General features: G+C 40.5%; 1 protein-coding gene across 4 annotated transcripts in view; it reads right to left on the bottom strand.

Moving 5' to 3' along the window:
• The window catches only part of Spast (spastin), a 51,237-nt gene that overhangs the window by 14,968 nt on the left and 17,443 nt on the right, over positions 1-18,826 (bottom strand). For 2 of the 4 annotated variants that reach the window (XM_008764486.4, NM_001414954.1), the window contains exons 4-13: positions 17,091-17,186; positions 11,281-11,468; positions 9,712-9,845; positions 9,385-9,478; positions 7,388-7,462; positions 6,587-6,658; positions 5,016-5,091; positions 4,532-4,623; positions 3,732-3,811; positions 1,226-1,268 (exon numbers count right to left, since the gene is read on the bottom strand). In XM_008764486.4, the coding sequence (XP_008762708.1) occupies positions 1,226-1,268; positions 3,732-3,811; positions 4,532-4,623; positions 5,016-5,091; positions 6,587-6,658; positions 7,388-7,462; positions 9,385-9,478; positions 9,712-9,845; positions 11,281-11,468; positions 17,091-17,186 (950 nt within the window). The remainder of the gene's footprint in view (positions 1-1,225; positions 1,269-3,731; positions 3,812-4,531; positions 4,624-5,015; positions 5,092-6,586; positions 6,659-7,387; positions 7,463-9,384; positions 9,479-9,711; positions 9,846-11,280; positions 11,469-17,090; positions 17,187-18,826) is intronic. The other 2 variants (NM_001108702.3, XM_008764488.4) reach the window with 1 other exon arrangement.

The following is an 18,826-nucleotide window of genomic DNA, read 5'->3' on the forward strand; positions in this document are numbered from 1 at the left end:
TGTTTTATTCCTAGCAACCATATTGCAGCTAATAATTATCTGCTATTCTATTTGCAGGGGATCTGACCTCCTCTTCTGGCTTGTCTGAGTCCAAGTACACACATGGTATACAGACACATAACACCCAAAATACCTATACATAGAACAATAAATAAAATCATACACGATTTTGCATATGGTTCCTCTCACTCACTATATTGCTTGAGATCTGCTCCTATTACCGAATGTAATATGCATGCTGATGCATTTTTTTCAAACCTAGGACCCTACACACACTGGGCAAGCGCTATGCTCCTGAGCTAAGTCATACTCATTAACTGGATATGCCATATTTGTTTATCCATTAAGCAGTTGATGAACCTTGTATTTTGCATGTTGAGTTATTAGGACAGCTGTCCTCATATTCTCGGGCATGCCTTCCTCCTATGGGGAAGTTTCCATTTCTCTTGGGATAATGTTTGGGAATTGCTGGATCTTATTTAAGTTTATGGTCACTGATTTTTGTTCTTATTTAAATTAATGGTTACTGGTTTTGGTTTTTGTATTTTTTTTTTCCTTTCTAGTTTTCAAAACAGTTTCTCTGTGTATCCCTGTCTTGGAACTCATTCTGTAGGCCAGGCTGGCCTCAAGCTCACAGAGACCTTGTAAGTGCTGGGATTAAAGGCATGCACCACCACCACCTGGCATGGTTATGGACAAGCTTTCTTTTTCTTTTTTTAAAGATTTACTGTATTTATATAAGTACACTGTAGCTGTCTTCAGACACACCAGAAGAGGGCATCAGGTCCCATTGCAGATGATCATTACATGTGGTTGCTGGGATTTGAACTCAGGACCTCTGGAAGGGCACACAGTGCTCTTAACCACTGAGCTATCTCTCCAGCCCCTGCTTTCTTTTTCTTTAAGATGCATTTTCATCTCATTAGTATGGGTATTTTGCACCCGCATGTATGTATAATGTGCACCACATACGTGCACTGCCTGTGGAGGCCAGAAAATACTGACTCTCCTGGAACTGGAGTCGCAATTATGAGCCACCCATGAGTTTGGGGGATTAAACCCTGTCCGTCTGGAAGAACAGCCAGTGAGTATTCTTAACTGTTGAGCCATCTCTCCAACCCCAACCATCAATTTCAAATGTCTATACCACAGTAGTAAGAACATAGTACTGTCAGAACGGAACTTGTTTTCATGTTTGTAACAAGTGAAATATAAACATACATACCTCCTCATTGGGTAATGACACATACACCCGTTTAATGAAACGCCTAAAAAAATCAAATTAGAAATATAATTATAGGTAGCTCAGCTCGAATGACAACAGGGAAGAACCTAAGTACAATATATAAACTAAAACCTCTCATCGGTTATTAATATTAAGATATATTTTTACTTTTTTAGAGCGGTGGTTCACTTGCAGTTGAACCTGCAGCCTCACGCATGCTAACAACTCCTGTTCTGCTGATTTAATCCCCTGGCAGGCATGTCTTTATTTTAAGACGTGTTCTCAAAACGCTGCCCAGGTTGACACTAACCTACTCTGAAGTAAAGGCAGGCCTTGAACTTGGGATCCTCTTGCCTAAGCCCAGGCTTGGTTGTTATTTTTTTCTAGCTCTCTAGTTAATGCTTAAAAATCTCTAATTAAATAGATGGTTAAATTAAGTCTATCATTTTAAGTGTGTATTTTAATAGCAATGATATTTTAAAACAATATCCGACATAACTGGTAGAATAAGGAGCCTTCTGTTTAAATGAATCAGAAACAACTAAAAAAGAAAGATTACAGAAATAGGGCTAGAGAGATGGCTCAAAGGTTAAGAGATAAGCACACCGGATGCTCTTCCAGAGGACCCAAGTTCAATTCCCAGCACCCACAGGGAGGCTCAATACTTCTGTAATTCTAGTTGCAGAAGTTCCTAGGCCTCTGGCTTCTGGCTTGTCTGTGTGTAGGACACAGATAACACACACACATACAAGTAATTTAAAAATAATAAAAGTAAACCTTAAAATATAGCTGAGTTATATTATATGCAGTTCTTCATTAGGTTAAATAAAAGCAATTTAAATGTTACCCTGATGTAGCCAAGGCCTATCAGCTGTCCAGAGTTGCTCCAGCTGGGTGGCAGTACACAGAATGGACAGTGACCTTAGCCATCAAATACTTGGGTAGCACCACAGACCAGAAAAATTGAACAATTTGATCAGAAAATAAGGCTGTGCATGTGGAGATGTGCACCTGTAGTCCCGCAGGGACTGAAGGACAATGAATTCATTCTTCAGAGAGTTTAAGGCTTCAACTGCACACTGGGCTCAAATACAATCTGGGCAACATGAGATTCTATTTCAAAAAGCCAAAGATAAAAAAATAAAATAAAATAAAATAAATTGAATAAAAGTACTTGGCACCAAAGTTGGCGACCTTAATCTGACCTTCAATATTACATGGTAGAAAGAGCCAGCAGATTCTGGAAGGAGTTCTTCAATTTCCATATGAAATTCTCATGCATGCACTCCCAAGTAAACGTAATTTAAAAAAAAGCATGACAGGGAAACTGCACCCATGAAATTTAATATGACTGCCTAAAACAAGACCTAAAAAATGACACCACCAACTGACATGCAATATGGATGGAAAAACCCTCTCACACAGCCCATGCCTAGCGGAAGAGCTATAGGTAATGAATGCCTGCTGAAAGGAAAAACAACCTTCTTCAGGGACAGTGCCCCTAATTATTATGCAATCCCATGCACTCAGCCCTAGACACATATGCACATGAGTAATACCAAGTGAACTCAGCAGGTGCTGTGTGTGTGAAAGAATAATTAAAGAATAAGAAGCTATGAAATCAATATGGATTTAAGGGTTCTACTCTATCGAGGGCCAATCATAGAAACAATGAAGTAATGTTATACATGCCTTGAAAAAAGGAAATCTAGGAACTTAATACTGAGTCAGAGATTTTTTTTTTCCAGCATGAAGGATTAAGTTTGCTTAAACACACAAGAGCAGAGAGCAGTTCTCATAAATCCTGCTTGGATCAGCTTCCCACAAAGCCCAGTAAGACGATGGTAAGCTGTGCTGCCAGGTGGTGGCGGTGGCCGCCTAAGTTTTTAATCCCAGGGCTTGGGAGGCAGAGGCAGGATAGCTGAGTTTGAGGCCAGTCTGGTCTACAGAGTGAATTCAGGACAGCCAGGGCTACACAGAGGAAGAGGAGGAAGAAGAAAAAGAAAGAAGCAGAAAGAAGCAGAAGCAGCAGAAACAGAAGCAGCAGGAGGAGGAGGAGGAAGAGGAGAAGGAAGAGAAGGAGCAGAAGGAAGCAGCAGAAGCAGAGAAGAAGGAAGAGGAAGAGGAGGAGGAGGAGGAGGAACAGAAGCAGAAGAGGAAGAGATGGAGAGATTTCAGAGTTTAATGTTAATGCAATTTGATGTAAAGAATGACTTATGTAAATGTAGTCTGTAGGGAACAGTTTTAACAACACACTAGGCATGACCTCACTCACTGTAGCTGCACACCAGAACAGAGGCCAACACAGAGGAACATCATTTAGCTCAAGGCTGAGTATGGCATGTCAGAGGTGGGGAGATGAGCCTGCATGTGGTGCACATTTCTTTACTCCCAGTAGCCAGGAAGCAGAAGCAGGCAGGTCTCTGAATTCTAGGCCAGCTGAGAAAAAGACGGATGGGACATGAACACAAGAACCGAATCTGTCCTAAGTGCATCATCTCACTACCTGAGAACAGCTTCATCCAGCTCTTGGGGCCTGTTGGTTGCACCCATTACGAGGACTCTGTCATCTCCAGCAGACTGCACCTGGAAGCCAAAAAGGTGTGTCAGTATTTTAGATAAAACAGAAAGGAACATTATACATAGATGTATTTATAGTTTGGGTCACTTAATAGGAAAGTATACATATTAAAATACTGCCACAGTTAAAAAGATATAATCAGGGTTAGAAAGATGAGTCAGGGGCTGGAGAGGTGGCTCAGAGGTTAAAAACACTGACTGCTCTACCAGAGGTCCTGAGTTCAATTCCCGGCAACCACATGGTGGCTCACAACCATCTGTAATGGGGATCTGATGCCCTCTTCTGGTGTGTCTGAAGACAGTGTATTCATGTACATAAAATAAATAAATCTGGGGCTGGGGATTTAGCTCAGTGGTAGAGCGCTTGCCTAGGAAGCGCAAGGCCCTGGGTTCGGTCCCCAGCTCCAATAAATAAATAAATAAATAAATAAATAAATAAATAAATAAATAAATAAATCTTATAAAGAAAAAAGAAAAAAAAAACAAGAAAGATGGGTCAGAAGATAAAAGCAGTTGTTGCTTTTGCAGAGGACTTGATTCAGTTCCCAGCACCCATCTGGTAGCTCACAGCCACATGTAATTCCATTTCCAGGGGAACTGAGTAGGTTCCTAAGCACATATGGTGCTCATAAACTCATGCAGGCAAACATACAAGGTAAAGTAAATATTTAATATATATATATGTATGTATTTGTGTGTACTATATATAAGTATATTAATACTTACACCATCAAATTCTATTAAAAATTCAGTTTTTAGTCGTCTACTAGCATCGTGCTCCCCTTCTCTTCTCTCACACAAAAGACTATCAACTTCATCTAGAAAAAAACACAGAATTTAAGATGGATCCAAGTAAAGGATTTTAATGTTCATCTAGTTTGCCTCTTATTAGTAGTCTTGCTGGGGGCTGGAGAGATGGCTTAGTGGTTAAGAGCACTAGCTGCCCTTCCAAAGGACCTGGTTCAATTCCCAGCACCCACATGGCATTTCACAACTGTTTCTAACTCCAGCTCCGGGGAACTGATCCCCTCACACATACACACAAGCAGGCAGAACACCAATGTACATAAAATAAATCATTTAAAAAATTAAAGAAAAAATCCTACTGTAGTCATTCTTTAAAACACTGTCCTGAAAACTTTTGGGCATACTTATCTTACTTGGAATGTGGAATTTCATAAATGCCTAACTTAGTTGGGAAAATACTTACCTATAAAAATTATAGAGGGTTGAAGTTCTCGAGCCACAGCAAAAAGAGCTCTCACCAATTTCTCTCCCTCTCCTACCTACAAAGTATGATGTAGAATGTATTCTTATACACATAAAGTATAACAGCATTCCAGTTTTTAAATTATCATGATTTAAAATTTAACTTCATGATCTCATAATATATTACAATGTGTTAGAAAACATACTATTTACTTTTGCAAATTGAAGTTTAATGGGAACTATTTCACAATCCTACGGTATACCAGGTCCATTAACACGAATTATGAACGTCCAAGACAGATCTTGGAGATGTGTGTGTGTGTGTGTGTGTGCACGCGCGCATGTTGCATTTGAACTGTCTCACAACTTTGGCTAGGCTCTTTTTTGGCTAGGCTGGCCAGGAAGTCCCAGAGATCTACCTGTCTCTGCTGCCCCAGCTGCGGCCAGACCAAACATTTTAGGATGGGTTCTCAAACTCAAACCTTCATGCTTGTACAGCAAGAACACTGTTGACCAAGCTAGGCCCCAGCTCCCCGACCCTACAGATATGGCTGCACTCTCAAATTAAACTGAACTCTTCTTTGAATCAATCAAAGGAAAAACATAAATCTAAGTTGTGATATAAAACAATAAAAAACCAGGAGAATCAGGCATAGTGAACACACACCTTGAATCAGCACTTGGGAGGCAGATGCAGACAGATGCAGACAGATCTCTGTGAGTTTAAGGCCAGCCTGGTCTACATAGTGAGTTTCAGAACAACAGGGCTACAAAAAGAGGTTTTGTCTCAAATAAACAGAAAAAAAAAACCAAAAAACAAAAATAAAACATGGAAAATCTTATGTTATGTTTTAATTTGGAGTCAAAGAGCAGGGACTATTCAATTTAACCTTTAACCTAAGCCCTGCTCTTACACATTAGGTAGCTCTCTAGACAGCCACGTTAGGGAGTTGAAGTAGAATGAATTACACTGCCCCAAAACACGCTGTAGCCCTACTTCTGGTATCTATGAATAAGACTGAAGTACCATCCATACATATGGTCAAATTCAGCTGAGATCATTAAACTGAGCCCTACTCTAGTGATGAAACTGTATTTCTTATAACACATGGAAATTTGAACTCAGAAGAGATCAAACTGATACACTTGCAAGCCAGAACTGTGTGACTGTCAGCACACTATCAGAAACTAGGAGAGACGTGTTTACTCCTGTGGTTCCCAAAAAGTATTATCACTGTTAAACACTTTGAACTTGGACTTACAGACTCCTAACTATGTATTTCTACATCCCATATATTTGTGCAATAAGTTTCTAGTATTTGATCCAGCTAGCTTTGTGGCACTCTGTGCAGGTAGGCCTACCAAACTATGACTGTATTCAACAACACAATTCTAATTTCAAAATAGCTAAACAGTACATATGAGTTTGTACTATGAAGATTGATATTCAATATACATTAACAACAGTCATAAAACCCACAGAAAAACAATTTTCTGTAATGTTATCATTTAAAGTAATAGCTCTTAAGACAGCAATTTAAAAACACAGACATACAGGACAAGAACACTCACATATTTTGAAGTTAAACTTGCAGCACTTATATTGAAAAAAGTCGCATTAGATTCTGCAGCTACTGCTTTAGCCTTTAAGATCAGAAGAACAAATATATTAGTTCAATATGAGTGTTTAAAAGATGGCTTTATCAGATCATCAAGTACCACACAGAGTCTCTAGAAACAAAAGAAACGTGACTGCCAGCATCTGCTGTGAGGAAAGAGTCTACACACTGTCTTTCTTTCCGAGGGAGAATTAGGAGGGATTCTCTTCGCTTTGGTAGGAGGATACTGGCCAGGGAAAGTTACACAGGGAGAAAGATTTATTCTTTTCCTATTTGGTTTTGCTGTTTGAGACCACATCTCACTGTATATCCATGGCTGGCCTGGAACTGACTATGCAGACTAGATCCTCCTGCCTCTGCCTCTTCAGTGCTGGAATTAAGTTATGTGCTGCCATGCCTTTAATATCTTTCTGTTTGTAATAATAATATAGATAGAGGTATTCAGTTTCTGGTAAAAGTCTTTGGCCAAAGGACACTACATTAAATCAGTACATATTAACTGTCAAACACAATTGTTAAGATGGAAACAATTCTAAAAGTTATTAGACCCTCAGTAAAGTAAGTACTTATGCAAAACAAAATCAAAAACATGCTACTGAGGGTTAATCACAGGTTTCCATGAAAACTATTTTAAAAACTCAAAAAGTGTATTACAACAGTAAGGCATTAAATGACATGCTGGGGAACAATAGAAAGCTTTTGTCATCTGATCCCTAATATCTCAATAGAAGCCTCAACTGGACAGCATTCTTACCAGCATGGTTTTTCCGTTTCCTGGTGGACCGAAGAGTAACAAGCCTCTGGCGGGAGCTCTGAGCCCTGTGAACAACTTTGTAAGACAGGAGCTGGTTATAGCTATGACTCCAGAGAGCTTTTCCACACATGTCAACACATAAAGTATTTATCATTTGCTATCTAAAAACATCTTTTGGGGAGCAGTGGCATGTAGGAGGGGTGTTTCACTATGTAGTTCTGACTTTGCCTGAACTCATGTAGCCTGGGTTTGCCTCACTAAGAGATCCTCCTGATTTTACCAAATGCTAGGACAGGTATGTGCCACACAACAGGCCTTACAGTTCTCTAGCTCTGCAATTGTATGACTCCCTCTATAACAAGCTGTTTTTAATTAAAGTTCAGTCTGCTGTGTTACTACTCAACTCAGCCTATACACTATCATCTGTGGCTTGCCCTGTAGCTCATTCTATAAGCTACAATATGTTCCCCAAGGGACCCTAGCTGGACCCATGACATAAATTTGGTTCATAACAGACAAATGTTTTCTGTCTCTGTCTTAACTCTCATTTTATGAGTATTAGCAAAAATATAACTACCAGTCAAACTGGTGATTTCATAACTTGGAATGATAAGTACTAACTAAAAAACGTTTTTAAGTAGACAAAAGTGGGCATGCTGGTGAGAGTTCACAGTCCTGGTTACTGAGAGGCTGAGGGAGAGAGAACTACTTCAGACCATGATTTCAAGACCTTCCTGGGCAGTATTCTGAAACCTCATCCAGAAAAGAAAAACAAAGAAAAAAAGTAGAAAGGAAAAAGGAAAGACTATGAACTAGAAAAGCAGCCTATAGCAATAACTTCTGGTTTAATAGGTGCCCATAAATGACAAACACCACAGAAGGCACAAATGACTGAGAAAAGCAGCCACAGATGCTTTGGACACCCACTGGGCCAAGCGTCTATCACAATGTGCCACACAACTGGACTTCCACTAGCTTTGGGGGAACTAGACAATATGACACAACTTATTTCTGTGACCCAGAAATGGGTACTCGAAAGGATTTCTTGCAGTTATCACTGAACCACAATAAACATGCTAGCTGACTTTAAAGGCTGCAGAACAGCGCCATACACAGCAAACAAACTTTAATTAGCAACTTAAGATTTCTAATTTCCTTTAATGACTGCAAATATGAGGCAAGCCAGATCCCCACACATTATTTACTGGCTGATAATATCCTGGCAAATTAATACACTGAAAATATTACTTGCTCTTCACACTTATAGAATTATTTTTCTGAATTTTCCCTTTGTTCAGTTATTTTTAAGTTTAAGGGTTTTTTTTTTGGTTTTGTTTTTCAAGACAGGGTTTCTCTTTATAGCAGTCCTGGCTGTGCTGGACTTGCTTTGTAGGCAGGACTGGCCTCGATCTTAGAGAGATCCTCTACCTCTGCCTCCTAAGTGCTGGATGAAAAGTGTGTGCTACCACACCTGGCAAGTTTTTAAATCTTGGGACTAGGACATGGCTCCATGGTAGCCATCTGACTTGCAAAGCCTTGGGTTTAACTTCAGCATGGAGTTGGGGGAGAAAGTGGGGGAGAAGAGGAAGCAACTTCTACACTTGATCTTAGCCAAAAGGCCGAGAAGCAATGGAAGCAACTTCTAATCTCTCAATTTTTAATAAAAATTATATCATAGGACTATCTGCTTTTCTCATAAAAGTTAAAAATGGACTTAGAATATCTTACATTCATCCTCATCTCCTTTAAAAAGTTACCAATAACAAATGTGAATGCCTTTTTGTGAGGAAGGAGTTAGACAGGTCAGGCTATATTATAGCCCAGGCTGGCCCAGAATCTACCATGGAAGCCATGCTAGGTTCTCAAGCTCAAGATCCCCCATCTCAGCCTATTCAGCTGGATGCCTGGTACATCCCCAGGCTTTAATGTAGTGCCTTTCAAACACTGAACTTGGAATTACCTAATACGAATTAACTATTTGATAATATAGCCCTTACCTCAGGCCGCAGAGAAGGGAGAATGACAATCTCTTGCAATGCTTGTTTTGCCAGTTCCTGACCAGCTATATCATCAAATTTAACAGCTGTCCCACTGAGAAATACAAATCAGTTAATTTCACAGTAGAGATATTGTTCAGTTACTTAAATGTGGCGTATTAACCTAACACAGACATTTTCATGTTAACTATGAATCTTGTTTATTAACAAAATTCTTCAAAACAACCATAAGAATTAAGTATGAAAGCAAACAAAATGTTTATTATGTAACACATATGTATTTTATAAATAAAAGTAAATAGAAACTGAAATGCTTGGCAAACTTACTTGTCAACAATTTCATTCATTATAAGGTTAGCAAGATTGCTGTCCACATTCCTAAAATTTTTCAAGTCTTTCTTTTTCCGAACTGCAGTTGTGGGTGTAGAAGGTTTGTTGGTTCTATTTGGTTTTGAAGTACCCTTGAAGGACACAGAATTTAATGTGAAACAACTCAGACTTCTCACTCATAAATCACCCTAAATGTTAATAAACTTTAATAAAAAGTAAGGGGATATATGAAGGTGTGGAAACGCTCAGTTAGGGAGATGCTCCCTGTACGACCGCAAGAACCTGAGTTTAGATCCCGAGCACTATGTGAGCCAGGCATGGGGAGTAGATCTGCTGCCAGCCCTCAAGGGCAGGAACAGGCAGCTCGCTGGAGTCATAGGCAACCTGTGAGCTCCAGGTATGCTGTGGGAAGTAGCTGAGGAAGTTTTCTGACATCTACTTTTGGTCTCCACACACAAGTAGACTCAAAGAAAAAAAAATAATCTAAGACTGTAAAGATTATTTGGCCCCAAACTATATTTATTATAGAACAAAATTTGGCATGAAGAGGGCTAATAGATTTTATCCAGAGATTCAGTCACTATAAAAGGCAAGACAGAGAAATGGCTCAGCAGTTAAGAACTTTTACGGCAAAATCTTAAAGACTGGAGTTTGGATGGCAGCACTCACATAACACCCCAGGTGCACTGTCCATGCCTATGACTCCAATTCTGAAAGCAAGCGAACTGGAGGCTCACTAGGGCTTGCTGGCCTCCAGTCTAGCCAAGAGAATACAAGCTTGAGGTTGGAGCATAGACTCTTCCTCAAAGGAATAGGCAGACACCTAATGCCTTCTGGCCTTCTGGCACACACAGGTGTACACACACACAAACACACATGAATAAATGTATTTTTAAAGCCAAAAACTGTAAAAGAAGTTATAGAACTCTGATTCTTCCTAGAGTTACAACACCCAACACTCAAGAGTCAGAGGCAGACAGATCTCTGAGTTTGAGGCCAGCCTGGTTCACAGAGACAGCTCCAGGACAGCCAGGGGGACACAGAGAAACCCTGTCTCAGGAAAAAAAAAATTACAACAAAACTCTAGGTATGTTTAATGTTATAAAATTGATATAATCTGAAATCTAAAACTAGAGTTAAAATGACATATACAGAAGTGGAGCTACAGCTCAGAGGTTAAGAGTACTGGCTGTTCTTCCAGAGGTCTTGAGTTCAATTCCCAGCAATTCTTGAGCAACGGTGGCTCAGAACTGTATCTATTGAGATCTGGTACCTTCTTCAGGCATGCAGGTACACACGTAGGTAGAACACTATACATAATATTTAAAAAGATGACATCTACGACATTATACTAAAAAAACTTGGAACAATATAAAACACCTAATTATTCTCCAAGGAACTAAATTAAAATTTTTATTTAATAGCAAGTAGTTTTTGCAAATTAAAAAGTTCTATGTAACCTTGCAGAAACCAATCAATTCTGTATTATAGAGAACTAATATAATGAAGCAAGCATAACCAAGTTTTCTACTTGCAAAGCATGCTGTATTCACTATTGTGGAGTACCTTATGTGTGGTAGCTGCAGGACCAGATCCCGGTCTTGCTCCAGAAACCATGGATAAACCACTGCAACTAGGCGCCCTGTGGTGACCGGAGAGCCCTGTGGATCCACTTTTCATGACAGTTTTTGATCGAGGCAATGAATTACTAGCATGTGTTAAGGGGTCTTTCTTCTTCGGAACTGCTCCACTTTCTATTAAGAAAAAAAAAATACAGCTATTGTGATTAGAAACTTTCACTCTAAGTATAAAAAACAATTAACAAAACTTATAACAAAACAAATACCAGAAACAAGCTACCAGAAGTTAACGTTTATTTATTATTTTGTGTGTATGTGTATGTATGTATACATGTATGTATGTATGTATGCAAGTATGTACGCATGTATGTATGTATATGGTGTCTGTGAGTGTCAGTGTTCGTAAGTCATGGCAATAAGTCAGAAGACAACTCTGGGCTTTGGGTCTCCCTCACACCATGTGGTCCCTGGGTGGACCTTAGGCTAACAAGCTTGTGCAGGAAATACCCTATCAGCTGAGCACCTCACTCATGCATATCAAAGGCTTTTACAATTAGAGATATTTCAAAATAAGATCTGAGTTAGAAAATAAACCAGGACGTCTTGGGAACAGTTTGGAAAAAGATTTGGTTATTAGGTTTACCCTTCCCTGTTGTAGATTCTAGTTTTCTTTGACGAAATGTATTTGTAAAACCAACTTCACTTGTCAGGGAAGGTAAGACCAAGTTACCAAGCAAAGCTCCCAAAAAGCTAAGAGAAAACACAGTGAAGGCACTAGAGATACAGCACACAGACAAACAGCAGAACTCCTCCATCTGACTGTCCATGTTTGTGTGTGGTTTATGTACTGCGTGGTGTGTGCACCATAGGCCAAGCTGACGTCAGGCATCTCCCTCAGGCACTCTCACCCTCATACCTAAGCCTGTCCCACTGAACCAGAGTTCATCAGTTGAGCAAGGCTGGTTGGCCAGTGAGCTCCTGGTACCCTCACCCCATGGCTGGTGTTACAGTCTTGCACCTCACAACAGCTTTTACATGGTGCTAAACATGACCGGGTTCTTGTGCTTGCATGACAGGCACTTTACTGTCCATGACTGAAAACTTCACAGCTATGAAATATGAAAAAATACTCACTAAAAGTTTTGATTAACACTTTTAACTGAAAGAGCATAAAGCTGTAGCCTTTAGTATGCCAAGTATTTTATGTGATATGTATATCATACTTAAATAAATGAATGAGTAAATTACAGGCCTTAAAATGCTCAAAGATTCTGACTTCTAAGATACAACTTTATATTCTTATAAAACAAAAAAGTTCTTATTAATAATGATGTTTACTATAAGGAAAAATGTTAAGCCAGGTAAATAGGGTGGCTCAAGCTATAAACCCAGCACTCTTGAGGCGGAGCCAGAAAGACCGCCATGCCTCCAATAATAACCTGGGCTACATTGAGCCTAGGCCAACCTGGGCTATGGAGTGTGAAAGCTATCTTTAAGAAAGAAAAAGCAAGCCAGTCACAGAGGTGCACACCCTTAATCCCAGCACTCAAGAGGCAAGGGCAGGTGAATTTTAGTAAATTTGAAGCCAGCCTGGTTTACAAAAGCAAGTTCCAGGAAATACAGAGCTAGTTACATAAGGGAGATACCTTGTCTCAAAAAATAGACATGGTAACACATATAACACACATAATAACCCCATGATCCTAACACTCCGAGTTAGAGGCAGGAGCTATCACTGCAAATCCTGGGGCAGCCTGGTCTACCCACAGAGTTCTAAACCAGCCGAGGCTACCTTATACCCTCTATGCTGTGGATGGGGAGTGAAGGAGAAAAATGTTAAACTGCCCTATAAATTAGACTGGTCAAGAGGCCTTGGTTTTGCTTCTGAAGACCTTTTTTTTTTTTTTTTTTTTTTTAAAGATTGATGTATTTGTGTATGAGTACACTATCGCTATCTTCAGACACACCAGAAGAGGGCATCAGATCCCCATTACGGATAGATGTGAGCCACCATGTGGTTGCTGGGAATTGAACTCAGGACCTCTGGAAGAACAGTCAATGCTCTTAACTGATGAGCCATCTCTCCAGCCTGCTTCTGAATGCTTTTAAAGGAAATTAAGAACTCAAACAGGTGGAGGGAACCAAACTGTTTATCTCAACTAAATCATTATAAGATCTGAAACAAGTAAAATTCCAAGTTTAAAAAAAATGTACAGGAAATTTTACAGTGACGTCCTTGCACTGAGAATGAGTTTTAAACTGCTCCTGAGAGACTAATAAGAGGATCCTAAGACAAGCAGAGTATATAGCCTAAACACTAGACCAGCCTGGTCATTTGACTATATTGTGATCATTTATGCACACTTTTGACAAGCAGGGAGATTTTTATACTCAGTCTGGATTACCTTGGATCGTTCTCCTAGAAAAAACAACTATGATTGCTAGAATTATTTTAATCATAATAGGAGCTGAAACTACTGCTATCTCCAACGGTTTTAAGATGGCAGATTCATTGCCCTGAACTACTAAACACAGGGCTAGAGAAATGGCTCAGCAGTGAAGAGCACTGAGCACTCTTACAAAGGATCCAAATTTCGTTCCCAGTACTTACAGTGAACGGCTCATAACCAACTGAAACTCCAGCTCCAGGACTGATTCCCAGGGGATCTGACCCCTTCTGGACTTTGCTGGTACCCCTACATACCTGTGCAGACCCATACTTATATATGTAATATTAATAAAAAGAGGCTGAGAGATGGCTCAGTGGCTAAGAACCCTCAATGCTCTTGCAGGGGACTTGGGATCAGTTCCCAGCATCCACATGGCAGCTCACAATCATTTGTAACTCCGACTCTGTAGGATCTGACACCATGGCTTATGTACAAGGAACACAGAAAAAGCACTTATAAACATAAGAAGGCTTTTTCCTAGAGAGACATTTCAGCGGTTAATGCTTGTGCTACTACTACAGGAGCCTGAGTTTGGTTCCAGCACCGTGCAGCTCACACTAGCCAGAACTCAAGTCCCCGTGGATCTTACACCCACTTCTGACCTCCATGAGCACCAGACACACATAGTGCACACGCATCTATGCAGGCAAAACAATCATACACATAAAAACTTTAAGAAATTAAAAAACAAAAACTATCAAATATCAAATGAACAATAATCACAATGCATTAAGTGCAGGGAAAAAACCCCAAAACTGGAAATGTGGTTTCTACAAGATAATGCATAGATACAGCCACAATCATTACTTAACATAAATCCGGGTTCAGTCTATTTTTAATATTTAGTACAACAAAGATACCCACCCAATACCCCCCTCTCTCCCTCCCCCTCTCTCTCTCTCTCTCTCTCTCTCTCTCTCTCTCACACACACACACACACACACACACACACAGTGCAAAGGCACAGATGTAGACAAAATGTTTATATAGACACAAACACAGATGCCAAAAGTATAGGCAGGAAGACTGAAGTGTAGAACAGAGCAGGCGTCCATCATAGAGGGTTGGGAAGTGAACGGAAAGAAGTAAAAGTCTACAGTATGAACTTAGAGAAAAGTAAAGTCGGAACGCTTACTAACCTTGACCTGAAACTAGACCTGTAAATACCGTGCTGTATTAAGGGATCTTGGTGTGAGAACTCACTGCTGCTTGCTGACCACATCAACACTGACTAAAGCAATGCTGTACACACTAGCCCTCAAGTCTCCCCAACCAGGAAACACTTAGTCCCTCAGGTTTCTAGAGATATGAACTAAGTCAGAATCTGATACATTAAAATAAGCCCAGGAAGAGAAGGCTGACACCCTTTCTTTGTATGACAGAAATACAGTGGAATCCAGCACATGCACAAGACAACAGAGACGCCTCAAACAAGACAAAAGGCATACCACCAGACCTCAGAGCGAGGCAGGCCTAGTCTCGATCTTGATAGGATTATCAGGATCTCAAAATGTATTCTGGAAACTAAGTGTTTCTGTATCTCTTTATATCCCTCCATTTTACGGTTCCTTACTACACACTACAGCTATACAGAAATAAAACAGGCCAAGTGGTTTGTCTATACTTGAGATAGTGGAAGATACTGCCATTGACTGGAAGACTCAACCAAAGAGATCTGAAGGGCAAAAATGTAGATGACTGGGCTGGAGGGATGGCTCAGTGGTTAAGAGCACCGACTGCTCTTCCAGAGGTCCTGAGTTCAAATCCCAGCAACCACATGGTGGCTCACAACCATCTGTAATGAGACCTGATGGCCCCTCTGGTGTGTCTAAAGACAACTTCAGTGTACTTATATATAATAAGAAATCTTTTTAAAAAATGTGGACGACCTGCTTCTATCTACAAAACCCAGTTATCTTCTCTGTTATTATGTTCTATGCTTCATGCAGAGCGTATGGAAATGCTCCTCAGACTTCTCATACCCTCCCTTTTGAGTCATATCATCAAGTAGGCCAAACCCTCTCTCAGCTACCCTTGTCTTTTTTTTTTTTAAATATTTTATAGTCAAAAAGCTTTCCAAGGACTGGAAGTTATGTTTTGATATAGAGAACTTAAGAGCTGCAGAATGCAGGCTTTCTTTGGAGAGTGAGTTTAAAGGAGAAGGTGGATAAGCAGCCTGATAGTCACTGATACCCAAGAACAGAAAATCAACCTTCAGTTTTGGGGGCTCTTGTTTTGTGGAAGGCTGGATTGGCCCTCCAAGGGCATGGAAAGGAAAGCCAGTAACCTTAGGAACATCTGTGCTTGCTCTGCCCTAGTCTGGTTCTGTGGCTGTGATAAAACACACTTAGCAAAAGCAACTTAGGGCAGGAAAGAGGGGAGGGGAGGGGAGAGGGGAGGGTAGGGGAGGGGAGGGGAGGGGAGGGGAGAGGAGAGGAGAGGAGAGGAGGGGAGGGGAGGGGAGGGGAGGGGAGGGGAGAGGAGGAGAGGAGAGGAGAGGAGAGAGGAGTCCCAGAAATGAGAATATTTTCAGCATTTAAAGGCATGCACAGCCTGGGTGTGCTCATGCACAACTTTAACTCCAGCCCTGATGCAGAGGCAGCAGATCTCTAAGCTGAAACCAGCCTAGTTTATACAGAGAGTTCCAGGCCAGCCCTAGCTACAGAGTGAGACTCTCCCTCAATAAATAAGTACAATTAAGTACAGATAAGGTACAATATGTTTGTAATTCCAACAGTGGGGAAGCAGAGGCAGGAATACTGACTGATGTTTGGAAGTGAAGGCCACTTGATATATATAGTAAGTTCTAAGCCAGACAGAGCTACCTAGTCCCCAAAAGACAAAACCTCAAAACAACAACAACAAAAAATCAGGCTTTGAGATAGCTCGGGGAAAAGTTCTTGCTACCAAGTTTGACCACCTGAGTTTAATCCCTGGACATACTATGGTGGCAGGAGAGAATCTCTTCTTTCAGTTGTCCTCTACCCTCCAAACATGTTCACAAGCACACACATACACACATACATGTATAGATTGTTTCTAAAAGAGCAGATTTATTGAGGACACTTCAAGGGCTAGCGGGCTAGGCAGTAACGAGATGCCATCTCCCATGTTTTATACTGTGTAAGTAGGAAGTTGGAAATACGTGAAAAGGTATAAACAGAGTAAGCCCCACTCTGTAAGTCAGACACTTAGATGCTATCAGCGATACGGATACTGTACTTCCTACTGATCCTGTGAAAAGTACACAGTCACACCTTCTACAGTCACACGGTAAGTCATCAAGAGGACGAGCAGGAACTCATAAGCAGCAAGCTTTAGTTTATGTTAGTTGGCCTAGACCTACCTGACTGGAGATGTCCATTGCGGCATGTCAGGTTAGTGCTCTCATTATAGACGTCCGTTTGTGACTTGGAAAATTGCAAAACTGGTTGCAGCTTCTCTATGCAACAGAGGGGGTTAAAAAAGAACAAAATAAACAAAAAAGAAAAATAAACAAATAAAATGTGTGTAGAAAATGGAAAATTATTAGTGTGTTACAAAGGTGTCAAACTGGTTTATGCAGATATATGAAATAGTCTCTAAAATATGCAATTAGTAGGCACTCATGAAAAGTTACAGAAGGTAAATGTGAGCTGCTGCGATGAGAACAGACCTTACCTAGGCTGGCAGCCCAAGGCAGTTACTTACCACTATTTTCAGCAAGAAGTGATGGCTGCTTATCAGGAGAACATTGTGACATGCAGATAACAAGTGACTATGGTTTTGTTGTTGTTGTTTGTTATTGTTGTTTTGAGACAGGGTCTATGTAGCCCTGGCTGTCCTGGAACTCACACTGTAGTCTAGGCTGGCCTCTCATCCAGCAATCTGAAAGCCTCTGCCTCTTGTGCTGGGAACATGTCCAGCTTATACTTACTGTTCTTGCTCTCTACCAACAAATTAAATATGACTGGCAACTTAGAGCCAAACTGTATTTGATGATGATGATGATGATGATGATTACTATTATTAGACACAGGGTCTATCTATGTGCCTTGGCTGTCCTAAAACTTATTATGCAGACCAGGTTGGCCCTGAACTCAAGAGATCCACTGGGATCTGCTGACATTAAAGGTCCACGCTACAGTGCCCAGTACAATGTAATTTTTAAATGACTGCACACCATAAAGAGCTTATTGCAAAAGCTTTACAGAAGAAGTACAGTATTGGTTCTACTTTACAGGGGCAGTACAATAGAAGATGAAAAATAATTTTTAGGAGGAAATCAGGGGCTGGGGATTTAGCTCAGTGGTAGGGCGCTTGCCTAGCAAGTGCAAGGCCCTGGGTTCGGTCCCCGGCTCCGGAAAAAAGAAGAAAAGAAAAGAAAAAAAAAAAGGAAATCAAACTTAAAAAAATGGCATACAAGGAAACAAGGTTACATTTGGCTATATTACCATAAGTCAAGCAAAAAATAAATGCCACAGGGCAAGGAGACCAGCATGATGAACTATCTGTTTGGCATACTACTGTTTGTGAACACACACACACACACAGAGTTGTAACCTCTTAACAAACCCAGAGACAATGCTGTAACAGCTGTCTCTTGGGAGGAGAAATGGGTCACTTGGGCACAGTATGGGAGAGATGGTAACTATACTCTAAAATTCTGTGTCATGCGCTTGTAAGATGTAGCTAATCAATGAAAAGACATGTTTCAAACCTACACAGCCCTTCACAAATGGAGTCTCAGCCTGCTTCCCAGAGTAGAAAGAGCTGATGCTTCGCTTCCAGCAGCAGGGCTGCAGCCCTCCCCATCCCACCCCAGAGTAACCCACATGCAGGGTGCCAGACACGCTCCTAAGGTGATTTACATGAGGCATGTAATCTATCTCACTCAAATAAGGGATCACCTTTTTCCAAAAAAGCTTCGCTGATGTAAGCTTGTTTTCTTCTGTACTAGTAAGCCAATGAATCCATGTATAAATGCAGCACAGGGAATAAATATATGTAGCTTAGTGTGAAATACACTCTTGATATATGCAAGGCTCTGGTTTAATTATCAGCACCCAATAAGGAAACAAAACAAAGAAAAGAGAACATACA

Source organism: Rattus norvegicus, chromosome 6 (genome assembly GCF_036323735.1).
Source record: "Rattus norvegicus strain BN/NHsdMcwi chromosome 6, GRCr8, whole genome shotgun sequence".
Taxonomy (NCBI): Eukaryota; Metazoa; Chordata; class Mammalia; order Rodentia; family Muridae; genus Rattus; species Rattus norvegicus.